The sequence below is a fragment of the Ahaetulla prasina genome, chromosome 5 (assembly GCF_028640845.1).
Source record: "Ahaetulla prasina isolate Xishuangbanna chromosome 5, ASM2864084v1, whole genome shotgun sequence".
NCBI classification, from domain to species: Eukaryota; Metazoa; Chordata; class Lepidosauria; order Squamata; family Colubridae; genus Ahaetulla; species Ahaetulla prasina.
The window spans coordinates 109,286,906-109,309,158 of record NC_080543.1 but is presented as its reverse complement, the minus strand read 5'-3'; the positions used below and the strand labels follow the sequence as shown (position 1 = coordinate 109,309,158).

The 22,253-nt window shown below is 41.2% G+C and overlaps 2 protein-coding genes across 13 annotated transcripts in view; one reads left to right on the top strand and one right to left on the bottom strand.

Moving 5' to 3' along the window:
* The window catches only part of LOC131199550 (WASH complex subunit 2A-like), a 47,699-nt gene extending 40,018 nt beyond the window's left edge, over nucleotides 1-7,681 (bottom strand). For all 12 annotated transcript variants that reach the window (XM_058185423.1, XM_058185431.1, XM_058185424.1 and 9 more), the window contains exons 1-4: nucleotides 7,407-7,681; nucleotides 5,139-5,303; nucleotides 3,841-3,906; nucleotides 211-381 (exon numbers count right to left, since the gene is read on the bottom strand). In XM_058185423.1, the coding sequence (XP_058041406.1) occupies nucleotides 211-381; nucleotides 3,841-3,906; nucleotides 5,139-5,303; nucleotides 7,407-7,574 (570 nt within the window). In that variant the 5' untranslated portion in view covers nucleotides 7,575-7,681. The remainder of the gene's footprint in view (nucleotides 1-210; nucleotides 382-3,840; nucleotides 3,907-5,138; nucleotides 5,304-7,406) is intronic.
* A 6,618-nt stretch (nucleotides 7,682-14,299) lies between these two features.
* MSMB (microseminoprotein beta) lies at nucleotides 14,300-21,758 on the top strand. Its single transcript, XM_058186259.1, has 4 exons — nucleotides 14,300-14,452; nucleotides 16,146-16,233; nucleotides 18,491-18,593; nucleotides 21,564-21,758. The coding sequence occupies exons 1-4, from the start codon at nucleotides 14,300-14,302 to the stop codon at nucleotides 21,691-21,693; spliced, it is 474 nt and encodes a 157-aa protein (XP_058042242.1). The 3' UTR covers nucleotides 21,694-21,758.
* The last annotated feature ends 495 nt before the right edge of the window (nucleotides 21,759-22,253 follow it).

Genomic DNA, 22,253 nt, shown 5'->3' with positions numbered 1-22,253 from the left:
AACCGGGCAGAGAACCCCTTGCTAAAATTTTTGAAGCCCACCCCTGTCCAAGAGTATATAAACATTACTGACCAACAGATGCAAGTCAGTTTAAGCAGAACTCTCCTCATTTTGCTTTACTGTATCAAGAGATCATGATTGGCCTGAGGTCATTAAATAGCTGTTACTACTGAATAAGTCAAAATTACCAGAAATACCATGTTCCATTACCTTAGGCTCCAGTATTAGTTCCAGCCTTTCATTGGTTTCTTCTTCAGAGTCTGAGTTCCCTGCTTTGATGTCCAGTTGTTCAAAGGCACTATCTAATACCTGCAGCCCAAAGTTGATGGCTTCCTGAATCTTGGGAATCAAATCAGCTTCTTTCTGTTCACGTGTTTTCTCCTACAAAATCAAAATATACCAATCCCATATTTTTTTACATACAGTGGAAGAAGTTCTAATTTTTGGTCATCACCGTGAAATTACTTGCAATAAAACCGATTTGCAAAATATGGAGGCGATGTGCTTAACTTTTAGAAAGCTCAATTAATCTTAACAAAAATGTTTTTTTAAATTTGCATTTATATCCCGCCCTTTTCCGAAGACTCAGGGCGGCTTACACTATGTTAAGCAATAGTCTTCATCCATTTGTATATTATATACAAAGTCAACTTATTGCCCCCAACAATCTGGGTCCTCATTTTACCTACCTTATAAAGGTTGGAAGGCTGAGTCAACCTTGGGCCTGGTGGGACTTGATCTTGCAGTAATTGCAAGCAGCTGTGTTAATAACAGACTGTCTTAGCCTGTAGAGCCACCAGAGGCCCTTATTTTTCAAAATAAGGTACAGAAACTAATTTCTAACGTATTAGAAAAGATAGGGAAATGAGGATAGACTATGCCCTCCATTTACAACCATTCATTTAGTGAATATTCAAAGTTGCAAGGGCATTAAAAAAAAGTTACTTGTATTTTTCACATAACCGTTGCATCATCCCAAGAGTCACATGATCAAAATTCGAATGCTGGCAACTGGCACGTATCTATGTCTGTTGCAGTGTCCCTGGGTCATGTGATCACCTTGTGTGACCTTCTGGCAAGCAATGGAGAAGCCAGATTCACTTAACAATCATGTTACTAACTTAAACACTGGCAGTGATTCATTTAACAACCGTAGGAAGGTTGTAAAATGGGGCAAAATTCACTTAACTGTCTTGCTTAACAACAGAAATTTTGGTCCCAGTTGTGGTAGTACGTGTATTGTTCAAGGTAGGCCAGACAAGGAAACCAAAGTCATGTATATTAATTTTACTCTTATTATAAGGTTATAGTACCAGAACCTTGCATGTCTGTAGCTGTTTCCCCCCCCACCTCCTTTTACCTTTATGGGAATGAGGGAGGGTCTTGTTAGAGATCATATTCAAAATACAATCAACAATGCTAATATAGAACAAGTTATAACATTAGTCAGAATGTGAAAGAAGGAATGAGACTTAGGTTTCAAGTATGGTATCCCGTTATATTTTTCTATAATCTCATCAAAACTCTGGCTAAAACCAAAGAAAACAGTAAAATTGAATTTTACACAGGAGAGGCAATAATAGTTCTCAGTGTGTCTGCCAAGCAATAGAGAACTCCTATAGTTTTGTGCTTCTGTCGTCTGTATCTTTTACAAAAGCTTTAGAATGATGTTGCACTATGCCGTTCAGAGGCCTGTTGACAACATACTGTTGTCAATCATTCTTTTCAGTGAAATCAATCTATAGATAATCTGACAAGACCATCCTTGACAAGCTAAAGAATGCGCTTGAGCACATCTCTGAAAGGCTTAATAGGTTGTAAAAAATGCTTTTAAAAGTAAAAAAAAGATCAGGTGCCACAGCTTATCACACACACCCCGCCCCCGCGTGCTGTTCTACTTATCCCATGCCTCCTTTTGGCATGCACTGCACATGCGCACCTCACATTTGGTGCGTGGTACGCACTCTGCATGCGTGCGCACAGCGCGTATGCGAAACCCGTGAACCGGTAGTAAGCTACTGCCATTATCCTTGTGAATGACCCATCCTCTGATTCCTGTGTCTTCCTCAGCCCACCACCTAAAGTTTGCCATCCCCAAAAACCAAATAGTTTCATCCCCTAAGAAGTAGCTATCCCATCAAATTTAGAAGCTGGAAATAAAAGTGTAGCCTCTCTTCTAAAAAGCAATATCCACTTAAATAGTATTTAATTAATGCTATCTCTACAAAGATGTAGTGAAAGATTGAGCCCATAGGCAAATCTCTCTCTCCTCCTAGGTGCTCTCGGGATTTGCATACTTTGATAAGGCCTCCTATTTTAAGACAGTTTAGTAACTCTTATACCATTACATGCTTTCCAGAGAGCACCTCACCAGGCCTCTCTTTCCTATTCCCAAGAGAGGAATAATAGGAAGAGATAGGACACATACTATTTTTTCTGATTATTAAAAGGTCAAAATATAAAACAAGAAAATGCCACGTTCTGGCTGTATACCATAAAGAAATGCAACCAGAGCATTCACTCCTTTCTCCTTTCCTTGGTAGACAAACCAATCTCATAAATTAAAAAAAATATTAAAAGTAAATGTAAAATATAAAATCTATTTTCAATTTTAAATTAAAAAAACACAAACATCCAGCGGAGGAGAGGACAACTTGCAAAACTGTTCAGATTACTGGTAACTTAAATAAACAGAAGAAAAATACTGAAAAAAATCTACTCAATGATGCGAGTAAACCACAAAATAGCAGTGCGTGCTCTGCCTGGAATATTACAGATCACAAGCTAAGAGTACAAAACATTACAGAGCAAGAATATTCTACAGAATAAAAGGGTGCGTCTTTGGGCACATCACAATGTGCAAAATGTTGGGAGTTTAAATAATTCCTGAATTTGTAGAGAGAAAATTTAGATTTCAGTACAACACAGAAACAAAGGCGAATCCTAGTGCAATTAGGTTTGCAATTAGCCTATTTTTGTTAAAACAGAAACTCTTCAAACAAAGCAGACATTGTGGGGACTGAAGTCACTTTTTCCCAGCTTTGGTCCAGTGACTTCTTTGGTGGTTTGCCCACAGATTAAAACAACCATTTTTCAATCTCCAGCAGAGAGAGGATTTCTGGTAACCTCGCTCTGTGCATGACTCAGCACATACACCACAGCCTGCCTGGCAAATTATGGTTTGTCAAACAGTCAGCCAGATTGGATTTGGCAATTCTGTCCACCTATCAAGTCCTTCCTGAGGACTCGGGCTAGGCCAGGGGTCTGCAAACTTGTGAGGAACTCTGGGAGTTGAAGTCCACGAGTCTTAAAAGAGCCAAGTTTGCAGACCCCTGGGCTAGGCAGATGTGGATATTTGATGATGTTATTATTATTTGTTAAATGTATTTGCTGCCTATCTCACTGCTACTCTAGGCAGCTTGCAACAATAAAAAGGAAGAAATGAAAAGAGGGTGAAGGGAAGTAAGATACAGAACAATAAAATAAACAATGAAAGAGAACACAACAAGAAACACAACTATATGATGATGATCAAAAAAGAAAGATGGACAGGTAGAAAACAAGGTGGGAAGTGGCGCCTGCCAACAACCCAGCAGCCACCTCCAATGTGGAACTTCCCCATTTGGATGCCAGGTCAGCTGGCTTTTATATTATATTTTTATATTATTTATATTATTTATATTATTTATAAATATTGGTTACATTCACAACAATGAAGGGCAACATTCTGATTAATGTGTGTAATTTTGCTTGTTCATATCCTTTCCATTATTCCCTTACAGTATTTTAAACAGATTGGATTTTACCCAAAAGGACATTATTTTTATGTATTAAACTTGCCTGTTCTAATTTGTCTCCTCCTTCAGTTTTGGATACAAGTTCATCCATTTCATCATCATAAACTCTCTATAAATATAAACAAAGTAATTCAAATGAAGATTTGGATACAAGTTCATCACCTCATCAAGTGTTTATAAACAAACATTTCAATTAATACTTAATATCAATTACACATACTATTCATGTGCCAGAGAAGTAGGAGGAAAGTGACGTCTTTCAGTTTTGAGGAAACCTAGCCCAGGTCTGGCCAGATCAGAGAACGATTGTTGGGAGGTCCAACCTGCCACTGGAAGGTGACCAAAGATTACCCCTTTGTCTCACTCTCCATGTTAATGGTTATAACCTGTTCACTAACTAGATACAACTAATAAATGTGGGGTAAACTCTTTCCCTAAAACACCAACTCACCTTGATCATACCTGAAATCAGTAATGGACAGTGGAACAAGTCAAACTTTTATCAGCCCCTATCTTAGGAAAAAAGCAGAAAGCAGAGACATCACCCTGCCAACAAAAGTGCGTATAGTATGGCTTTCCCAGTTGCAATGTATGGCTGTGAAAGTTGGACCATAAAAAGGCTGAACTCCAAAGAATTGAGGCCTTTGAACTATGGTGCTGGAGAAGACTCTTGCGAGTCCCTTGGACTGCAAGGCCATCAAACCGTTCAGTTCTAGAGGAGATCAACCCTGACTGCTCTTTAGAAGGCCAGATCCTGAAGATGAAACTCAAATATTTTGGCCACCTAATGAGAAGGAAGGAGTCACTGGAGAAGAACCTAATGCTGGGAATGATTGAGGGCCAAAGAAGAAGGGGGCGACAGAGAACGAGGTGGCTGGATGGAGTCACTGAAGCAGTAGGCGTGAGCTTAAATGGACTCCAGAGGATAGTAAAGGACCGGAAGTCCTGGAGGAACATTGTCCATGGGTCGTGATGGGTCAGACATGACTTCGCAAGTAACAACAACATCCTATGACACGCATTAGATCAGATGTGTTATCCCTGGCTCTTACTATGAGATCCTAAGCTACTAAGGCACGGGTGTCAAGCTCGCCACGTCATGTTGCCGTCACGTGACGTTTTGTGACGCTTTCCCCATTTGCGGAGCTGGGCTGGGCGTGACCTGCGCATGATGCATCTGTCCCGCAGGCCGCCAGTTTGACACTTCTGCACTAAGTGAAGCTCATGTTGACAAACTCCTTGTTAGCTTATTGTTGTGACCCAGGCCCAAGTAAGTAGTAGGAAACTCGGACATTAATCTTTCTCTATTCATAACACAATATATAAAAGCAACATACTCACATTTTCAATGAACTGCATATTTGAAAGCATGAGGAAACCATTGAAGACATTATGCAGGCGACAATCTATACTTTTAGTTTCATGAATCAGTCTGTCCATCTGCTTCTTTATTTCATGGGTCCTGGAGATTGTTTGCTGGGAGAATTCTTGCAGAAACTGCAAAAGCTGCCAAAAATGTGTACATAATTTAAATCACATTGTGAAGGGAAGGAGAGGGAGAGGAGGGTGAGGGAGAGAGACTGTAAAAGCACTGCCATGTTAAATTTGATAAGATATGGAGTATTAAACCTATTTTTTTTTAATTTAAGAAGCCTTTGGATGCATTTCCAGAAAGTTATAACATAAAATGAAGAGGCGAATCAAGGACTAATAAAGGGGCCTAAAGAGACAATGGATGAAAACTAATCAAGGAGAGAAGGAGAAACGTCCTAACGTTTCTTAACGTTTCTAAACGGCTTAGGGCCAGGGTACTTACGGGACCGCCTACTGCTACCGAATGCCTCCCACCGACCTGTACGCTCGCACAGAGAGGGACTTCTCAGGGTGCCGTCTGCCAAGCAATGTCGGCTGGCGGCCCCCAGGGGAAGGGCCTTCTCTGTGGGGGCTCCCACCCTCTGGAATGAACTTCCCCCTGGACTTTGTCAACTGCCGGACCTTCGGACCTTCCGTCGCGAGCTGAAGACCTATTTGTTTATTCGCGCAGGACTGGCATAGGATTTTTAATAGTTTTAATATTTGATATAAATTTTATATTTTATGGGGTTGTTATGATTTTAAATGTTTTAATTCGGCCATATGTTTAATAAGTTTTTAAATTTATTGTTTTATTTGTATACAATTGTGGTTTTATCTTGGCTGTAAACCGCCCTGAGTCCTTCGGGAGAAGGGCGGTATAAAAATCCAATAAATAATAATAATAATAACAACAGTGAGAAAAATTTACCAGTGCAACAGCTTGCCTTCAGAAGTTGTAGGTGCTTCATCACTGGAGGTTTTTTAAGAAGAGGCTGGGCAGCCACTTTTCTCAAATTGTACAGGTAGTTCTCGACTTACAACAGTTCACTTAGTGACCATTCAAAGTCACTGAAAAAAAGTGACTTATGACCATTTTTCACACTTATAACCATTGCATCATCCCCATGGTCACGTGATTTATATTCAGGCGCTTGATAACTGGTTCACATTTATGACAGTCGCAGTATCCCAGAGTCATGGGATCCCCTTTTGCGACCTAAATTCTGACAAGCAAAGTCAATGGGGAAGCCAAATTCCCTTAACAAGCGTGTTCCTAATTTAATGCCTGCAGCGATTGATTTGCGTTGCAAGAAAGGTGGTAAAATGGGGCAAAAGGGTCACTTAGCAAATTTCTCACTTAGCAACCTAAACACTGGGCTCAATCGCGGCTGTAAATTGAGGATTATCTGTACAGCCAGGCCTGAGGAGAGTGGGGTGCAGCCAGTACATTGTTCCAGGGCCCATGGAGCTCAAAGGGGGCCCATGAAGGGGGTTTTTTAAAAAAGAATTTTTACAAAACCAAAACTTTAAAAAGAAAAACAATATTGGATATATACTTCATATGCTATACGTTAGGTGTTTAGCAAAACCGCCTTGTTTGACATAACCTTTTATTAATCTGAAACTCAGTAAAGAGCTCCTTAGGTGATTTATTGAATTTTAATGTCATTAACATTAATTTTAATGTTATAACATTATAACTTGTTGCTTACAATCCTTATGATTTATATTGATATATTGACCATCAATTGTGTTGTAAATGTTGTACCTTGATGAAGGTATCTTTTCTTTTATGTACACTGAGAGCATATGCACCAAGACAAATTCCTTGTGTGTCCAATCACACTTGGCCAATAAAATTCTATTCTATTCTATTCTACTTATTTATTTCAGCTTGCGAGTTGTTTCATTTCGTTTATGAATCGATGTCACGTTTCATTTCAGTTTAGGCATGGTTATGAAAGGGTCTCTTGCTTGAGCAGGGGGTTGGACTAGACGACCTCGAAGGTCCCTGTATTCTGATCGATCGATCGATCGATTGATTGAACGGAGCGACCGGCAGCCCAGCTGAACGGCTCCCGAAGGGGGAAGTAGGGCTCCCTCCTTTCTAAGTCTAAGTCGGTGAAAGGAAGCTGCCCGGGGAAATCGGAACGCTCGACCCTCTTCCCTGCAGGCGCCCATAGCCTGGACCTCGATTCGGGGCTCCCCCATCCGACCCCACCGCAAGCCCAAGCCGCCGCCGCCTGTCCTTACCCCCGCGTCGGCCGCCAGGGACCAGGTCTGGCTCCTGGAGCGAATCTCCTCCAGGGACCAGGCGCGCTCCCATAGCAGCAGCGCCACAGCCGCCGCCGCCTCCTTCGTGGCTCCGGAGGAAGCCTCCGTGTCATCCGAGGCGGAGGAGGACGAGGTGGGAGAAGACATCGCCGCCCCGGCAGAAGAAGCGCCCGCGCTCGCTCTCTCTCTCTCTCTCCCCGCTACACCACCACCCTCCACCCTCTCTCTCTCTCTCTCAAAAGCCGCGGCAATGGCGTCCGTCAGCTGACGCTGCCCACGTGACCCGCGCCTCGGAAGCGCCCTAAAGTGGGCTGCCCCGACACCCCGTCAAGTGACTTTCGGCTGGAGTCGCTTCCGCCAGAGCTTCAGGACTGGCGGAAGGGCGACGGACGAGGAAAAGAGCCCGGGATAGGATGGGATAGGATAGGATAGGGATAAAATAAAATAGATTTGGATAGGATGGGATGGGATGGGATGGGGTGGGGTGGGGATAAAATAAAATAGATTAGGATAGGATAGGATAGGATAGGATAGGATAGGATAGGGATAAAATAAAATAGATTTGGATAGGATGGGATGGGATGGGATGGGATGGGATGGGGTGGGGTGGGGATAAAATAAAATAGATTAGGATAGGATAGGATAGGATAGGATAGGATAGGATAGGATAGGGATAAAATAAAATAGATTTGGATAGGATGGGATGGGGTGGGGTGGGGATAAAATAAAATAGATTAGGATAGGATAGGATAGGATAGGATAGGATAGGATAGGATAGGATAGGATAGGATAGGATAGGATAGGATAGGATAGGACTGAGATAAAATAAAATAGATTTGGATAGGATAGGATAGGATAGGATAGGATAGGATAGGATAGAGTGGGACTGGGATAAAATAAAATATATTGGGATAGGATAGGATAGGATAGAGTGGGACTGGGATAAAATAAAATATATTGGGATAGGATAGGATAGGGTAGGGTAGGATAGGATAGACTGGGATTAGGACAGGGTAGCATAGGATAGGAAACTTCATTGTCACTGAGTGTACACGAGCATACATTAAAATGAAATTTTGTTGCATACAGCTCTCGAGGCTACAAAGTCCCAGTTGGAGGTTGTCGGGCGGTAACAACAGAATAATCATGTTATAATTTAAAGAAGAGGAGTGATTAATAGGGGTGAACCCAAAGGGGCTTTTTTTCAACAGGCAACTGTGGATGTTCTCGTTTTTTTTTCTTCTTCAGCTCTGACTGGATGGTGGGGAATGGAAGGATTTATATTCCTTGCAGACAGCTGGTTGTTTGCATTCTTTTGGAGGTTTGTCCATGTCTTTAGGGCGACCTGAGTAATGCTTCTTGGATGGGAAGTGAAACATCTTTAAAGAAAAACAAAGAAAGTCCATTGTCATCTCTGAACAGAACTTTAGGTATATTGCTATCAGTTAGGAAGTCTAATAATTTTCCTGACCAGATCTTTAAAAATTGAGAGATCTGTTTCACACAATACGCTATATTGCAATAACAGAATAACAGAGTTGGAAGGGACCTAGGAGGTCTTCTAGTCTGACCCCTTGCTCAAGCAGGAGATCCTATTCCATTTCAGACAAGGGGCTGTACAGAGTCTTCTTAAAAGCCTCCAGTAATGGAGCACCCACCACTTCTGAGGACAAGCTGTTCCACTGCCTCTTTGTTCTCACTGTATAGGAAATTTCTCCTTAGCTCTAAGTTTGATCTCCTTGATTAGTTTCTACCTGTTGCTTCTTTTTCAGCCTTCAGGAGATAGATATTATTTAGATATTGGAACACTGCTATTATGTCACCCCTAGTCCTTCTTTTCATTAAACTAGACCAGGGCTGTCAAACTCGTGGACTGTGGCCCAGATGTGTCATGCGCTGGCCACGCCCACGCCTGGTTTACTGGAGGGGAAAAAAGTCTATAGCAGTGATGGCTAACCTTTTCCGAACCAAGTATCCAAAGCACATACAAATGTGCACTTATGCGTGTGCGCACACCTAAATCCCCAAAATGCAATACACATGCAGCCCCTCGCATGCATCTCACCCCACACACATGTGCATGCACCCCCCTCCCACGCATTCCAGCTCCTGTGCATGCGCAACAGAGACCTGAAGACAAGCTGGCCTGCAGGAGGTGGAGGTGCATGCGCATGCATGGTGGAGCTGAACTGGGGCGATGGCTCTTGTGCCCACAGAGAGGGTGCTGCGTGCCATCTCTGACACGTATACATAGGTTCGCCATTACGAGACTATAGGATCTTAAAAAGGGAGGTGCTTTTTGATGGCCAAATGATATGCTGGACCCCCATTAAATACTGAGATAAGACCATTTAATTTACAATTTATTTGGAACTTTCCAAGATAAAAAGGATTCTGGTTTTACAAGAGAGAGAGGGAGGGAGGGAGGGAAGGAGAGAGGGAGAGAGACTGGAACATAGACTCTCATTTCTTTTTATAGTTTGCACAACAAAGTAAAAGTTGGTTGGCTTAGGAAAAATAATTTGCCCAGTTACATCATGAAAAATTAAACATCCAATAATATGTCAACATAAGAATTGAAAAGCACATTGTATTAAAAGTATCCAAAGTAAAATGTTAGCATGGGGAAAAGACATCATGAGTCCCATAGAATCTGTTGTGAATAGATACAATTTCAGCCAAGTTGAAATTTCTTAACATGCACAATTGAAAAAGAAAGCCTTTTGTTATTCAGCCTGAGAAAGTTCTTATCTTGCAGTTGGCTACTAAAGGAAAACTTGAACATTCCATTCCTACAAGGTTATGCTCCAGATGTGAGCTAAATTAAAGTAAGTCACCCCATGTTAGTTTGCCAGTGCAACAGTAATACAAAAGCAGCAGATAGTTCTATGTTGCCTCATCTCCTTTGCCGGCTGCTCATATATTCAGGAATTGACTTTATCCGTCAGTTGTCCTAGACTCCTCACTAATCAGATAGTCACCCACAATCAAGTAAAAGAGAAAGACCATTCAGAAGTAATCTTATCAAGTGTTTCAGTCCCCTCCTGTTGCCAATAGCTAGTCAGGCATTCAATGAAACTGCCCATAAGATATCAAGGGAACCCCTAAATGCCTGCTGGAAAATATTCAGATCCATAAGATACCTGAGGTGATCCTTCCGTTCTTTCCATGGAGGTTCTGTATGGCACTCAAACCAGTTGTGGGTTTCTACCAGTTCGCCCCAGTTCGGGTGATTCAGTAGCGGCGGCGGTGGGAGGCTCTCCCCACCCACCTCAATGTCATCACAGACGCTCTGTGCATGTGCAGAAGGTTTTGCACAGTAGCACCCCATGCGCAAGAGCAAAGAGCAAAACTGTGCGTGCTCACAGTTCCGAACCGGTAGCGAAGGTAAGTGAAATCCACTACTGACTCAAACTCATCTGAAGCAGGAAGTAATCTGGCAAAGGCAAGTAACTAAGAGGAATATCCTTCATTGCCATTTAACTGTTCTCAGACAAAAGTATACGGCACCTATCAGCTGCCACCTTATTTTTGCTTGCACCTTATGTTTGCTTGTGCTTCGCTGCTATGCGGTGGCAGAGGGAAAATGAATGGGCGATGCTTCAGGAAACAAAAGTAGATGCTTTATCTCCTCGAGATGCTGCCTTAAGGTCACTCAGCTGGGTGAAGGAAAGGGGCCACTTCATGGACTACACTTGGACTGACCATTAGGAAAACATCTTGCCTGAACCTGATTGGTTATGCTGGGGTGGGAAATGAGAGACCGTTAATTAAAGAAATAAGTAGAATTTAGTAATTTTGGTGTGTATTTTTCAGTTCTGGCTTTGCACTACTGCAACATACTTGATCTCTTTTTTTTCTTTTTTCTTTTTTCTTTTCTTCTTCATATATATATATATATTCATATATATATATATGTTTTCTGAGGTTTTCACGGGTGTTTGTATATAGGTCTTTGGTTGTTCGGGTTTTCTCCCGTGTAAAATTGGAAGTGTCTTGGCGACGTTTCGACGAAGTCTCATTCGTCATCTTCAGGCTTCAGCTTCGTGCTTCTGGGAGCAATGTGTGATCGCAGCTGTTTCTTCCTTTTAACTGCTAGTGGGGGTTTGAACTGATTGGGTGGGAGCTTGGCTGTGCTCTGATTGGATGGGGGTTTTTCTGTGCTCTGGTTGGCTGGGGGTGTGTCCTGTGTTGGTGGGGGCTTGGTTGTGCTCAGTCTGGTCTGTGCTGCAGGGGGATTTGAGCTGGTGAGCTGCATAGCTGTTGTTTGGCTTTGTGGTCGTGCTACATCTTCATAGTGGGTCTGCTGCATGAATGGATTGGAGGGGTTTGAAATGGCTAATGTTGCAGCTGCGGTCTGGCTTCTGGTCCTTGGTCGTGCTTCATGATCAGTGTGGGTTTGGGTCTGCTTTCTGGGTGGATGTGCGGTGGTGACATCCTGTGTGGACCTTGAGTGTGGGTCTGGTGTCATTCCTCGTGTTAGGGACTCGTTTGTCAATAAGGCGGTTTCCAAATGGCTGGTAGGCGGAGGTGTCATCTCGTTTGTTCATGCTGTGTGGGCGTTTTCTATCTCAATGGCTTCTCTGATTATTCTGTTGTTAAAGTGTTCAGTTTTGGCGATAGTTCTGGTCTTTTAAAGTCAATATCATGTCCTGTGACTTTAAAGTGTTGGACCAGGGAAGAAGTTGGTTCCTCTTTTTTGAATGAGTTCTTGTGTTCTTCAATGCGTGCACTTATTCTTCTGTTGGTTTGTCCAATGTATGTGGTGGGGCAGGCGGTGCATGGGATTTCATATACTCCTTGATTTTCTAACTCAATTTTGTCTTTGGGGTTTCTTAGGATGGTGGATACTTTTCTGTTTGTGCAGAATGCTGTCTTGATGTTGTGTTTGTGGAGGATCTTGCTGATTCTGTCTGTGGTGCCTTTTATATATGGGAGGAGGGCTGTGCCGTTTTCTTGTTCTCTGTCTTGGATTTTAGTGGGGGGTTCTTTTTGGATTAGTTTGGTAATCTTATTTCTCTGGAATCCATTGGATGTTAGTACGTTAGTGAGAGTGTCTAGTTCGGGTTTTAGGTGTTGTTCATCAGCTAAGCATTTTGTTCTGGAGATGAGTGTCTTGGCTACGGAGTTGATCTGTGCTGGGTGGTGGTGTGAGAGTGCGTGCAGATAGCGGTTTGTGTGTGCAGATAGCGGTTTGTGTGTGATCCTCCACAAACACAACATCAAGACAGCATTCTGCACAAACAGAAAAGTATCCACCATCCTAAGAAACCCCAAAGACAAAATTGAGTTAGAAAATCAAGGAGTATATGAAATCCCATGCACCGCCTGCCCCACCACATACATTGGACAAACCAACAGAAGAATAAGTGCACGCACTGAAGAACACAAGAATTCATTCAAAAAAGAGGAACCAACTTCTTCCCTGGTCCAACACTTTAAAGTCACAGGACATGATATTGACTTTAAAAAGACCAGAACTATCGCCAAAACTGAACACTTTAACAACAGAATAATCAGAGAAGCCATTGAGATAGAAAAACGCCCACACAGCATGAACAAACGAGATGACACCTCCGCCTACCAGCCATTTGAAACCCGCCTTATTGACAAACGAGTCCCTAACACGAGGAATGACACCAGCCCCACACCCCCAAGGTCCACACAGGATGTCACCACCGCACATCCACCCAGAAAGCAGACCCAAACCCACACTGATCATGAAGCACGACCAAGGACCAGAAGCCAGACCGCAGCTGCAACATTAGCCATTTCAAACCCCTCCAATCCATTCATGCAGCAGACCCACTATGAAGATGTAGCACGACCACAAAGCCAAACAACAGCTATGCAGCTCACCAGCTCAAATCCCCCTGCAGCACAGACCAGACTGAGCACAACCAAGCCCCCACCAACACAGGACACACCCCAGCCAATCAGAGCACAGAAAAACCCCCATCCAATCAGAGCACAGCCAAGCTCCCACCCAATCAGTTCAAACCCCCACTAGCAGTTAAAAGGAAGAAACAGCTGCGATCACACATTGCTCCCAGAAGCACGAAGCTGAAGCCTGAAGATGACAAATGAGACTTTGTCGAAACGTCGCCAAGACACTTCCAATTTTACACGGGAGAAAACCCGAACAACCAAAGACATATATATATATATATATATATATATATATATATATATATATATATATATATATATATATATATATATATATATATATATATATGCTTATACCTCCTTATATTTACTCATATATGTGTTTATATACTATATAATCTTTTTGTATGATACCTACATATATTGTTGTGACAAAATAAAATAAATAAATAAAAAATAAATAAATCTCGAATAAACTGTACCTTTCTCAACAAATGGAGCCAAGAATAATTTTCATTTAGAAGTTGAAGTTGTGGCAGGTCCAACACAGTCTTTATTTGTTGGGCTCAAGATTATTTAGGACAAACCCATGATTATGATGGAATCCCTGCACTCCTGAGCATTATTTAACACAGCCCTGAGGACAGAATGACTAAACTCATTCAACAAAAGCATAAGGATTCCCATGCCTGATAGCAGCTTGCAGAAGGATCCCACTGCATAGAAGGATAGCTGGAACGCTAATTGTTTTTTGTGATTTTGAACATCATGCTCACTATGGCAATAGGTTTTCCAAAATTATATCTGGCTTAATGATACTCTGGATATCTAATATTAATACGAGAAACAAAATGATTTCTCAGTGTTTGAGCCAGATACGAATCTGATCAAGAAGAAATGGTTCTCTGATTAGATTGAATACCGCTCTGAAAGTCTGCTACTTTAATGTTGTTGATTTTTTTAAAAAAAATCTGTGATCAATTATGAATTTAAGTGGTTCTCTGATATTTGGTGAGAAATTATCCAAAGAGTTGGCCAACAATATTCAGAACGTAGGGAGTTGGAGCAAAAACCTTTCTAGTTCACAGGCTAGTTTACCAGATGGACTTGGAGAGTTCACCAAACAGGGTAGGAGGGTAATGTTCCAGGCAACCACCGCTGAATCCAGTCTGCTTTTAATTGATGAGCTTTGGAATCAGTGATCTAGAAACAAAACCCTTTACTGTGGTGACTATTTACCCCCAAAACTGAATTGCACATGAAACAATGAAGGCTCTGCCTGGGATCATTTGGCATTCATTCCCCATGACCTATTTTACCTTGTAGAAGGTCAGTGGAACAAAACACATTGTCACATGTGTCCTTTTGTACATAATGCTTTGATGGATTGCTGGCATACAGACCACCACCCCCCCCATTTGGCTCAAAGTAGAATGACTGTGGCAGTAATCTGGATTTCATAAGGGAACACCAGTGATCAATTCTCATAATCAATTGGCCAAACGTTTAGTTCCAGAAATTATGTCAAAAGCCTCTCCTGAGTGGTGACTAAGACAAGTTAGCAAATTTGTCAGTTGTCAAACTCTGCTCACATGGCAGTACGTACATAATGCATACATTTGCATCCACCTATAAATTTGCAGAACAGTGCCTGCAAATTCTCAGAGCGGCCTATGAAAAGTAGATGATTCCATTATGGTGAGTGCCTAGAGGATTCTTTTGTTTCTGCTCCTATCTCACGAATAGCCTGATTGGAGAATATTTAATTGGAAGTAATGCAAAAAGATTTGTTTATGATATTCTGGACTTTCATCTTTTTAGCTTGGTAATGCTTAGCCCTTTTCAGGCTGACAGCTGGTCTGATTCCTGGAACACATCCAAAAACTAAATAGAGATAAAGCAAATAACACAAAATAAAATAAGAATCATATTCAAAATTAAACTAATTGAAATAATAGTTTTAAATGTTTGAGGTATTGTAGGATGCCCACAAATAGTTCCTAAAGATGGGATGGAAGATTTTCCTCCTCCACCAACTAGATACAGTAAACCTAGAGCTGGATTTTGTCCCAATAGAAGGATAGACAACTTATAAGGAGTGCTAGAGAGGGGAAGGCAGGAGGATCCAGACAGGGTGAATGTCTGGTAAGGAGGAAAAGATGCAGGGTGGGGAGTTTTGGGTGCTGGACCAAAACTAAGGCTGGAAAGAAATGGGGACTGGAAATGGCCTTGTATCAATGGTGGTACTCAGCTGGTTCTATCCGGTTTGGGCGAACCAGTAGTGGTGGCTGCGGGAGGCTCCGCCCACCCACTCGAACGTCGTCACGTCCCGTTTTTGATGCCCTGTGCATATGCAGAAGGACTTGCACATGTGTGGAGGTGGCTCACCTCCGCGCATTGTGAACCAGTAGCGAAGGTAAGTGAATACCACCCCTGCCTTGTATCTAGTACTTACCAGCTTTCTCTGAGGAAGCCACCATACTATCTTCCCTTGTTCAGTTCTATAGATAGAATCACTAAGGAAGGAGAGAGACAATATCTGTGTTCTTCTATGACAACCCCTGAGGAGACCCAGAAGGGAAGAATGGTGGTCCTGAGCTCAGGCTCATGTGCAGCTATGGCTGGAGGGAACCAAATCCTAAGGGAAAGATTGTGGCCAATGGTTCTCAATTTATTTCCATTTTCTTGCAAGAATTGTGTAATACCTAATGTTCAAATGCAACTACTGGGTCAACAGGTTGTGCCTCCGTTAATATACACCATAATTACCCACTAATTTTACCTTTTATTGCTTTCCTGCTGGTGTTTTTCTTTTTCTTTTTTTTACAGAGACATATTCTGGTTTTCCTTCTGATCCTTGCCCTTTTGAGAAACTTATGTGATGCTCAATGTTCTGTGAAACCAGTTGGTAGAAAGGGTAAGAATTTTGTTTTGTGTTCAAAAGAAAAGAAAAGAAAAATTGACGTAGTGGTAATCGTGGTTATCCAGATCCTCCTACTGGTTTTTCTCAAAATGCATAATAAAGCAGCATCCAAAGAGGGAAGGAAAAATCTGATTTCAGTTTGATGAAAATAGTATCACACAATTTCAGTGCAGCTCTGCTCTTTTCAACATGTGCGTATAATATTGTTTTCACTAGAATGAACTTGTTTAACCCATCCCTAGTGAAAAGTAAACTATATTTTTGATGCCCCCATAACTAGGCACAGTACAAATAATAAAATATAACATACAAATGTAATACAATATCTTATCGTGTTTCCCCAAAAATAAGACCCTGTCTTATATTTTTTTGAACCCTGAAATAAGTGCTTGGCCTTATTGCCCTGCGCTCAAAAGCCTTATTAGGCTTATTATCAGGGGATGTCTTATTTTGGGGGAAACAAGGTATTACAGTTGAGTAAGATAAAAAAAAATAGAATCTCAGTAATTGGAATGCCCTACTACATTAAATCACTAAATCTTATTTCTAAATACCAATGCATTCCTACATAAAAGTATGTATTTTTGAAATCAGTTTAAAATTCTGATAAAAGTGTTTTGCAACCTGAAGACTCATAGAAGTGGATCTTAATGATCCTTCCCAAGTGATCAGAACTATAATAACAATAAAGCATAATGTTTTAAGGAGCTCTCTGGGAGCTGTCTTTCCTTGGTTCAGTTAACTCCTCCGACTCTTCCTACAATAGTCCCTTTTGAAAATCTGTGAGGTGTTCGAGCTGTTGGCTTCTTCTTCCTTTTTATAGCAAAAATGCCCTATTCAGGAATAAAGATGCAGTTTTAAGATGTTCTAGAAAGTAGAAGCAGGATTAAAAGAGGGCTATATAGTACAGGTAGTCCTCGGCCTACGACCACAATTGAGCCCAAAATTTCTGTTGTTAAGTGAGACATTTGTTAAGTGAGTTTTTCCCCATTTTATGACGTCTCTTGCCACAGCTGTTAAGTAAATCACTTAACATGGTTGTTAAGTGAATCTGGCTTCCCCATTGACTTTGCTTGTCAGAAGGTCGCAAAAGGGGATCACATGACCCTTGGACACTGCAGCCGTCATAAATATGAGTCAGTTGCCAAGAGTCTGAATTTTGATCCCATGACCATGGAGATGCTGCAATGGTCATAAGTGTGAAAAAATGGTCATGTCACTTTTTTCAGTGTTGTTGTAACTTTGAACAGTCACTAAATGAACTGCTGTAAGTCGAGAACTACCTGTTCCTGAACTTTTCATTACTTAAAATGATCAGACATTTAAGATTTTTCATTTAAAGAAATAAACTAATAAGTTAAATTATAGCTAGGTGTTGTCCTTAGTGGCCCAAAAGACGTCCAAGGTCCCTTCCAATTCTGTTACTCTGTTATTCTATATATATACATCTACCAGGGGTGAAATGCTACTGGTTCAGTCGAACTGGTAGCGATGGCGGAGGGTGGTTCGGAGAACCAATAGTGATGGCAGTGTGAGGTTCCACCCACCCACCTGGTCATAGTTACTTCCTGGTTTCAACCTCAAAGTAACCTGTTTTTTACTCTCTGTGCGTGCACTTCTGAACTGGTAGGGAAGGAAGATTTCACCCCAATATCTACCCACTATTTAAAGTTATCTGTCGTTTTATTGAGCAGTTTTTGAGTTAACAGACAATAGCTTTTCTGAGCCATAATGGAACGGAATGGGACTTTTCGTCTCCTACCCTTGGCTGTGCCTCCTTCTTCTCCAGCGTTCCTCCTCGGGTGATTCCCCTTTGACTTTTCTCCTCAGCTGACATGCTCCCACTCATTCCCCCTGGGCAATAGGCTACGGCCCCTCCATCCCACGTGCTAATGGAATGGGCAGCATGCAAGTATATAAATAAAATCAATCAATGAATCTATTTGGTGTTAAATCAAGGCTCTCAGTAATAATATTACTTTGACCATCAAATCTATAGTCAATGTGAGTGAATTTAACATGTGGTAGGAAATTCTATTTGGAGCTTCCAGAATTCCACAGGGTACCTGTAAAGTTTGTGATAAAGGAAACTCTAGAAGCAAATTGCGTCTGTGCTGATTACGATAAGAGAACATGAAAAGGATTGGCCGCTTTATGAAAAATTGTCTACTCAAATTCATTGAAAAGTTGCTGGCATCTTATACAGAAATTCAGAATTAGTTCTACATTATTTGTGTTCTGCATCTTGCAGGCTGCTTCCAGAATGGAAAATGGTACCATGCTCCTGCTGTTTGGAAAACAAGCAACTGCCAAAGATGTGAATGTAAACCCAAAGAATTAATATGCTGCAGCCTGTAAGTTCAAGCCTTAAACTCTCTTGGATTTGCTGAATTGTTGTGTTTAAATACTTAGATGACTATAAACTTCTTCCAAAGTTGCTATATTTTAAATGTCCATTCACCTCACTCAAAAGACATCAGCTTTGTGTGGCACTTTCAACTCTATATACATAGATATATGCTCTGATCTATGTCTATATGTCTATATCTATGTACCTATATCTATATTTCCATGAGAATGGATACCAAATCCTTGATAATGCAAGATCCTGGTTGGCACAAAAACTTATTCAGTCATGACATCTAGTCAAGGTGCTCATAGGATAGAATTTACTTTGCCAAATACATGAAGCAGTTCCCTTCATGTATATAGATTGTATGTGGAACCTTTGGGGGAAGTTCATATTTGACTGCAAACAATTTGCTGTGTTTGCTGTGTTTGTAATGGTGAGAATATTGTCCCTGATCTTCTTGTTCTAAAGTTCCTCCAAATCTTCCTGTTTGATTCTCAAGTGTCTGCAACTATTGATCTACTTAAATCATCTTTTGGGTTGTTGACTCTAGACCAAACATCCCCAAACCCTGGTCCATGGATTGGCACTGGTCCGTGGCATGCCAGCAACTGGGCCGCGGAAACAAGCAAAGCCTGATCCATGAGATGCAGGCAGCATGGAAAACCACACCCCCTCCGGTCCGCAGAAAACCCCCTCTTCATGGTACTGGTGCCTGGTGCCCAAAAGAGGTTGGGGGCCGTGGCTCTAGATCAGGGGTAGTCAACCTTTTTACACCTACTGCCCACTTTTGTAACTCTGTTAGTAGTAAAATTTTCTAACCGCCCACCGGTTCCACAGTAATGTGCTGTGTATCATCGTCTGTGCATGCCTCTCACGCATTGTGGATTGGGTTTGGGGGGGTGGGTGCTGGCTACCAGCTCTGCTTGTCTGTTATAGCTGGGTGGTATGGGGGGAGATGCGCAAGCTATTCTGGGACGAGGCTCTTTCGTTTGCGGCCGCACTATAGCGCCATTTAGCTTCACTTATGTAACGTGAACTAAACTTATGCGCAGGTGATACAAATAGTATATTTTCAGAAATTTAAATTGTCACTGGGAATTTTATGAAAACGTAATGAAAATGTTTTTAAATAATGCTATGAAATTTTTTTAAAAAATCAATGAAATTAAAAAAAAGGAAAGTGCTTCAGTATCAGACAAAACTTCTACCGCCCACCATGAAAGCTGGAACGCCCACTAGTGGGCGGTATGGACCAGGTTGATTACCACTGCTCTAGACCAACCTGTGTCCTGAATTCCTGCAAACTCATTTATATATGCTTGCAAAATTATTATTATTTATTTATTTGTTAAATGTATTTGCCACCTATCTCAATAACTTAAACTTTATGAATAATAAAATTCAGGTTTAATAAAAGTTAATTTAAGTTAGTAACCTCTAACGTTGCTTAGATCATTATATTGTCCTCTCGTAAAGATCTAAGCAACCTTAGATTTTATTAACGCAAATTAACTTTTATTAAACCTGCATTTTATTATTCATAAAGTTTGAGTCATCGAGATAAGTGGCAAATAAATTTAACAAATAAATAAAAATAATTTTACAAGAAGTTGTATACTATTTTCACACCAAAAAATTTAAACAGTTATTGTTCTTTTAACTTATTGTATGTAGTGACAAGTTTTATAGTGGTTTGCAGGAGCCTATTAGCTTGTATTTATTATTTATTCACATTTGCATCTTGCCTATTCCTATCACTCTAAATTGTTTACAAAGCATATGTGAAACAGTGGTGGGCTGCTCCTGGTTCTGTCCGGTTCTTGAGAACTGGTAGTAAAAACGGTGGGAGGCTCCGCCCACCCGCCCTGACATCACATTTGGTGATCTGCGCATGCACAGAATTTGCTCCCAATGCGAACTGGTAGTAAAAGTAAGTAGAACCCACCCCTGATGTGAAAATATGATAAACTATTAAAGAGACGTGGTGGCTCAGGGGTTAGGACGTTGAGCTTGTCGATTGAAAGGTCGGCAGCTCAGCGGTTTGAATCCCTAGTGCTGCCGTGTAATGGGGTGAGCTCCCGTTACTTGTCTCAGCTTCTGCCAACCTAGCAGTTTCGAAAGCACGTAAAAATGCAAGTAGAAAAAAATAGGGACCATCTTTGGTGGGAAGCTAACAGCGTTCTGTGCGCCTTTGGCATTGAGTCATGCCGGCCACATGACCATGGAGACGTCTTCGGACAGCGCTGGCTCTTCAGCTTTGAAACGGAGATGAGCACCGCCCCCTAGATTCAGCAACAACTAGCACGTATGTGCGAGGGGAACCTTTACCTTTACTTTATTAAATATTGTTTATGCATTGCTGTCTGTTACCCAAATGCCTTCTGAAAGAGAACTGTCTTTGCCGTTTATCTAAAGGGCATGATAATAAGGACATATCTAATTCCAGGGCAATACTGTCCCAGAATGAGAATGTCATTCTTGAAGTACCAGTTCCCCTATAGTCTTCAATCTGAGCACCAGTGGTGGGATTCAAATTTTTTTACTACCGGTTCTGTCGGTGTGGCTTGGTGGACATGGCATGGCTTGGTAGGCGTGGCTTGGTGGGTGTGGCAGGGGAAGGATACTGTAAAATCTCAATTCCCATTCCACTCCAGGAGAAGGTTACTGCAAAATCCCCATTTCCTCCCGATCAGCTGGGACTCAGGAGGCAGAGAATAGATGGGGCAGGGCCAGTCAGAGGTGGTATTTACTGGTTCTCCAAACTACTCAAAATTTCTGCTGCCGGTTCTCCAGAACTGGTCAGAACCTGCTGAATGCCACTTCTGCTGAGCATCTGAGCGCCATAAGAGTTCAATACCAACAGTCGGTCTACCTTGCTAGTTCATTGGAGTCTTGGATGATTTCTTTAATGTACTGGTAATTTTAATATCCTTTTTGCAACATGGCCTGAATAGCTGTCTTAATTATTTAGAGTTTTCAGACCTATCAACTATGATAAGAAGAAATGCATTGCCATGTTTCACCGCCAAAGTTGCTCCATCCGTGTGGTGAAGAAGAATGATCCTGCAGAAAGTTGCCACGTCTTTGCTGGGGTTGGTTAAAAGTTTGTACTCCAAGATGGTTTTTTTTGGAAATCTGGTATTTTTTTCTTTCTTCCATTCCCAGTTTTGATCTCAAGTATTCCATCTCTGTTACTAAACAAAATTTATTTATAACAATTATGCAGTGCTGAAGATGACCAAGTTCAAGACTGAAAAATTGTTGTTCCAGTCACATAAGAAAATACATATTTAATGGATTCTTACTATATGAATACATTAAATTAATTACATCACTGTAATGAATGTTGCCTTCATAAAACTGTTAGAACAGGCCCAGCATTTAAGATTCCTACTACAAAAATGTGTATTTTGGAAAAATGAGACCTTGGCTTAAATTTAATTGAACTTTAAACTGAACTTTAAAGTATGTATGGTAAGAGGAAGTTAAAAAAAAGATGTATTAGAATGTTTTGATTTTTAGAAATGTTTTTAACAAAACTTAGTATTTTAAAAATGGATGAAAAAAAGAAGTATTTTTCCCTTTAAGTTTAAAGAGTCTGAAAGAATACAGTGAATATTGTTAATATAAATGGTGATAGTTTATAAAGATTATTAAGTGC

Excerpts from the sequence above, each read along its gene's own strand:
- MSMB (XM_058186259.1), top strand. The coding sequence starts at position 14,300 with ATGAATTTAAGTGGTTCTCTGATATTTGGTGAGAAATTATCCAAAGAG. Across the intron at positions 14,453-16,145 it reads TCACCAAACAGGGTAGGAGG|AGACATATTCTGGTTTTCCT; the intron begins GTAATGTTCCAG and ends TTTTTTTTACAG. Across the intron at positions 18,594-21,563 it reads GAATTAATATGCTGCAGCCT|AGTTTTCAGACCTATCAACT; the intron begins GTAAGTTCAAGC and ends TTAATTATTTAG.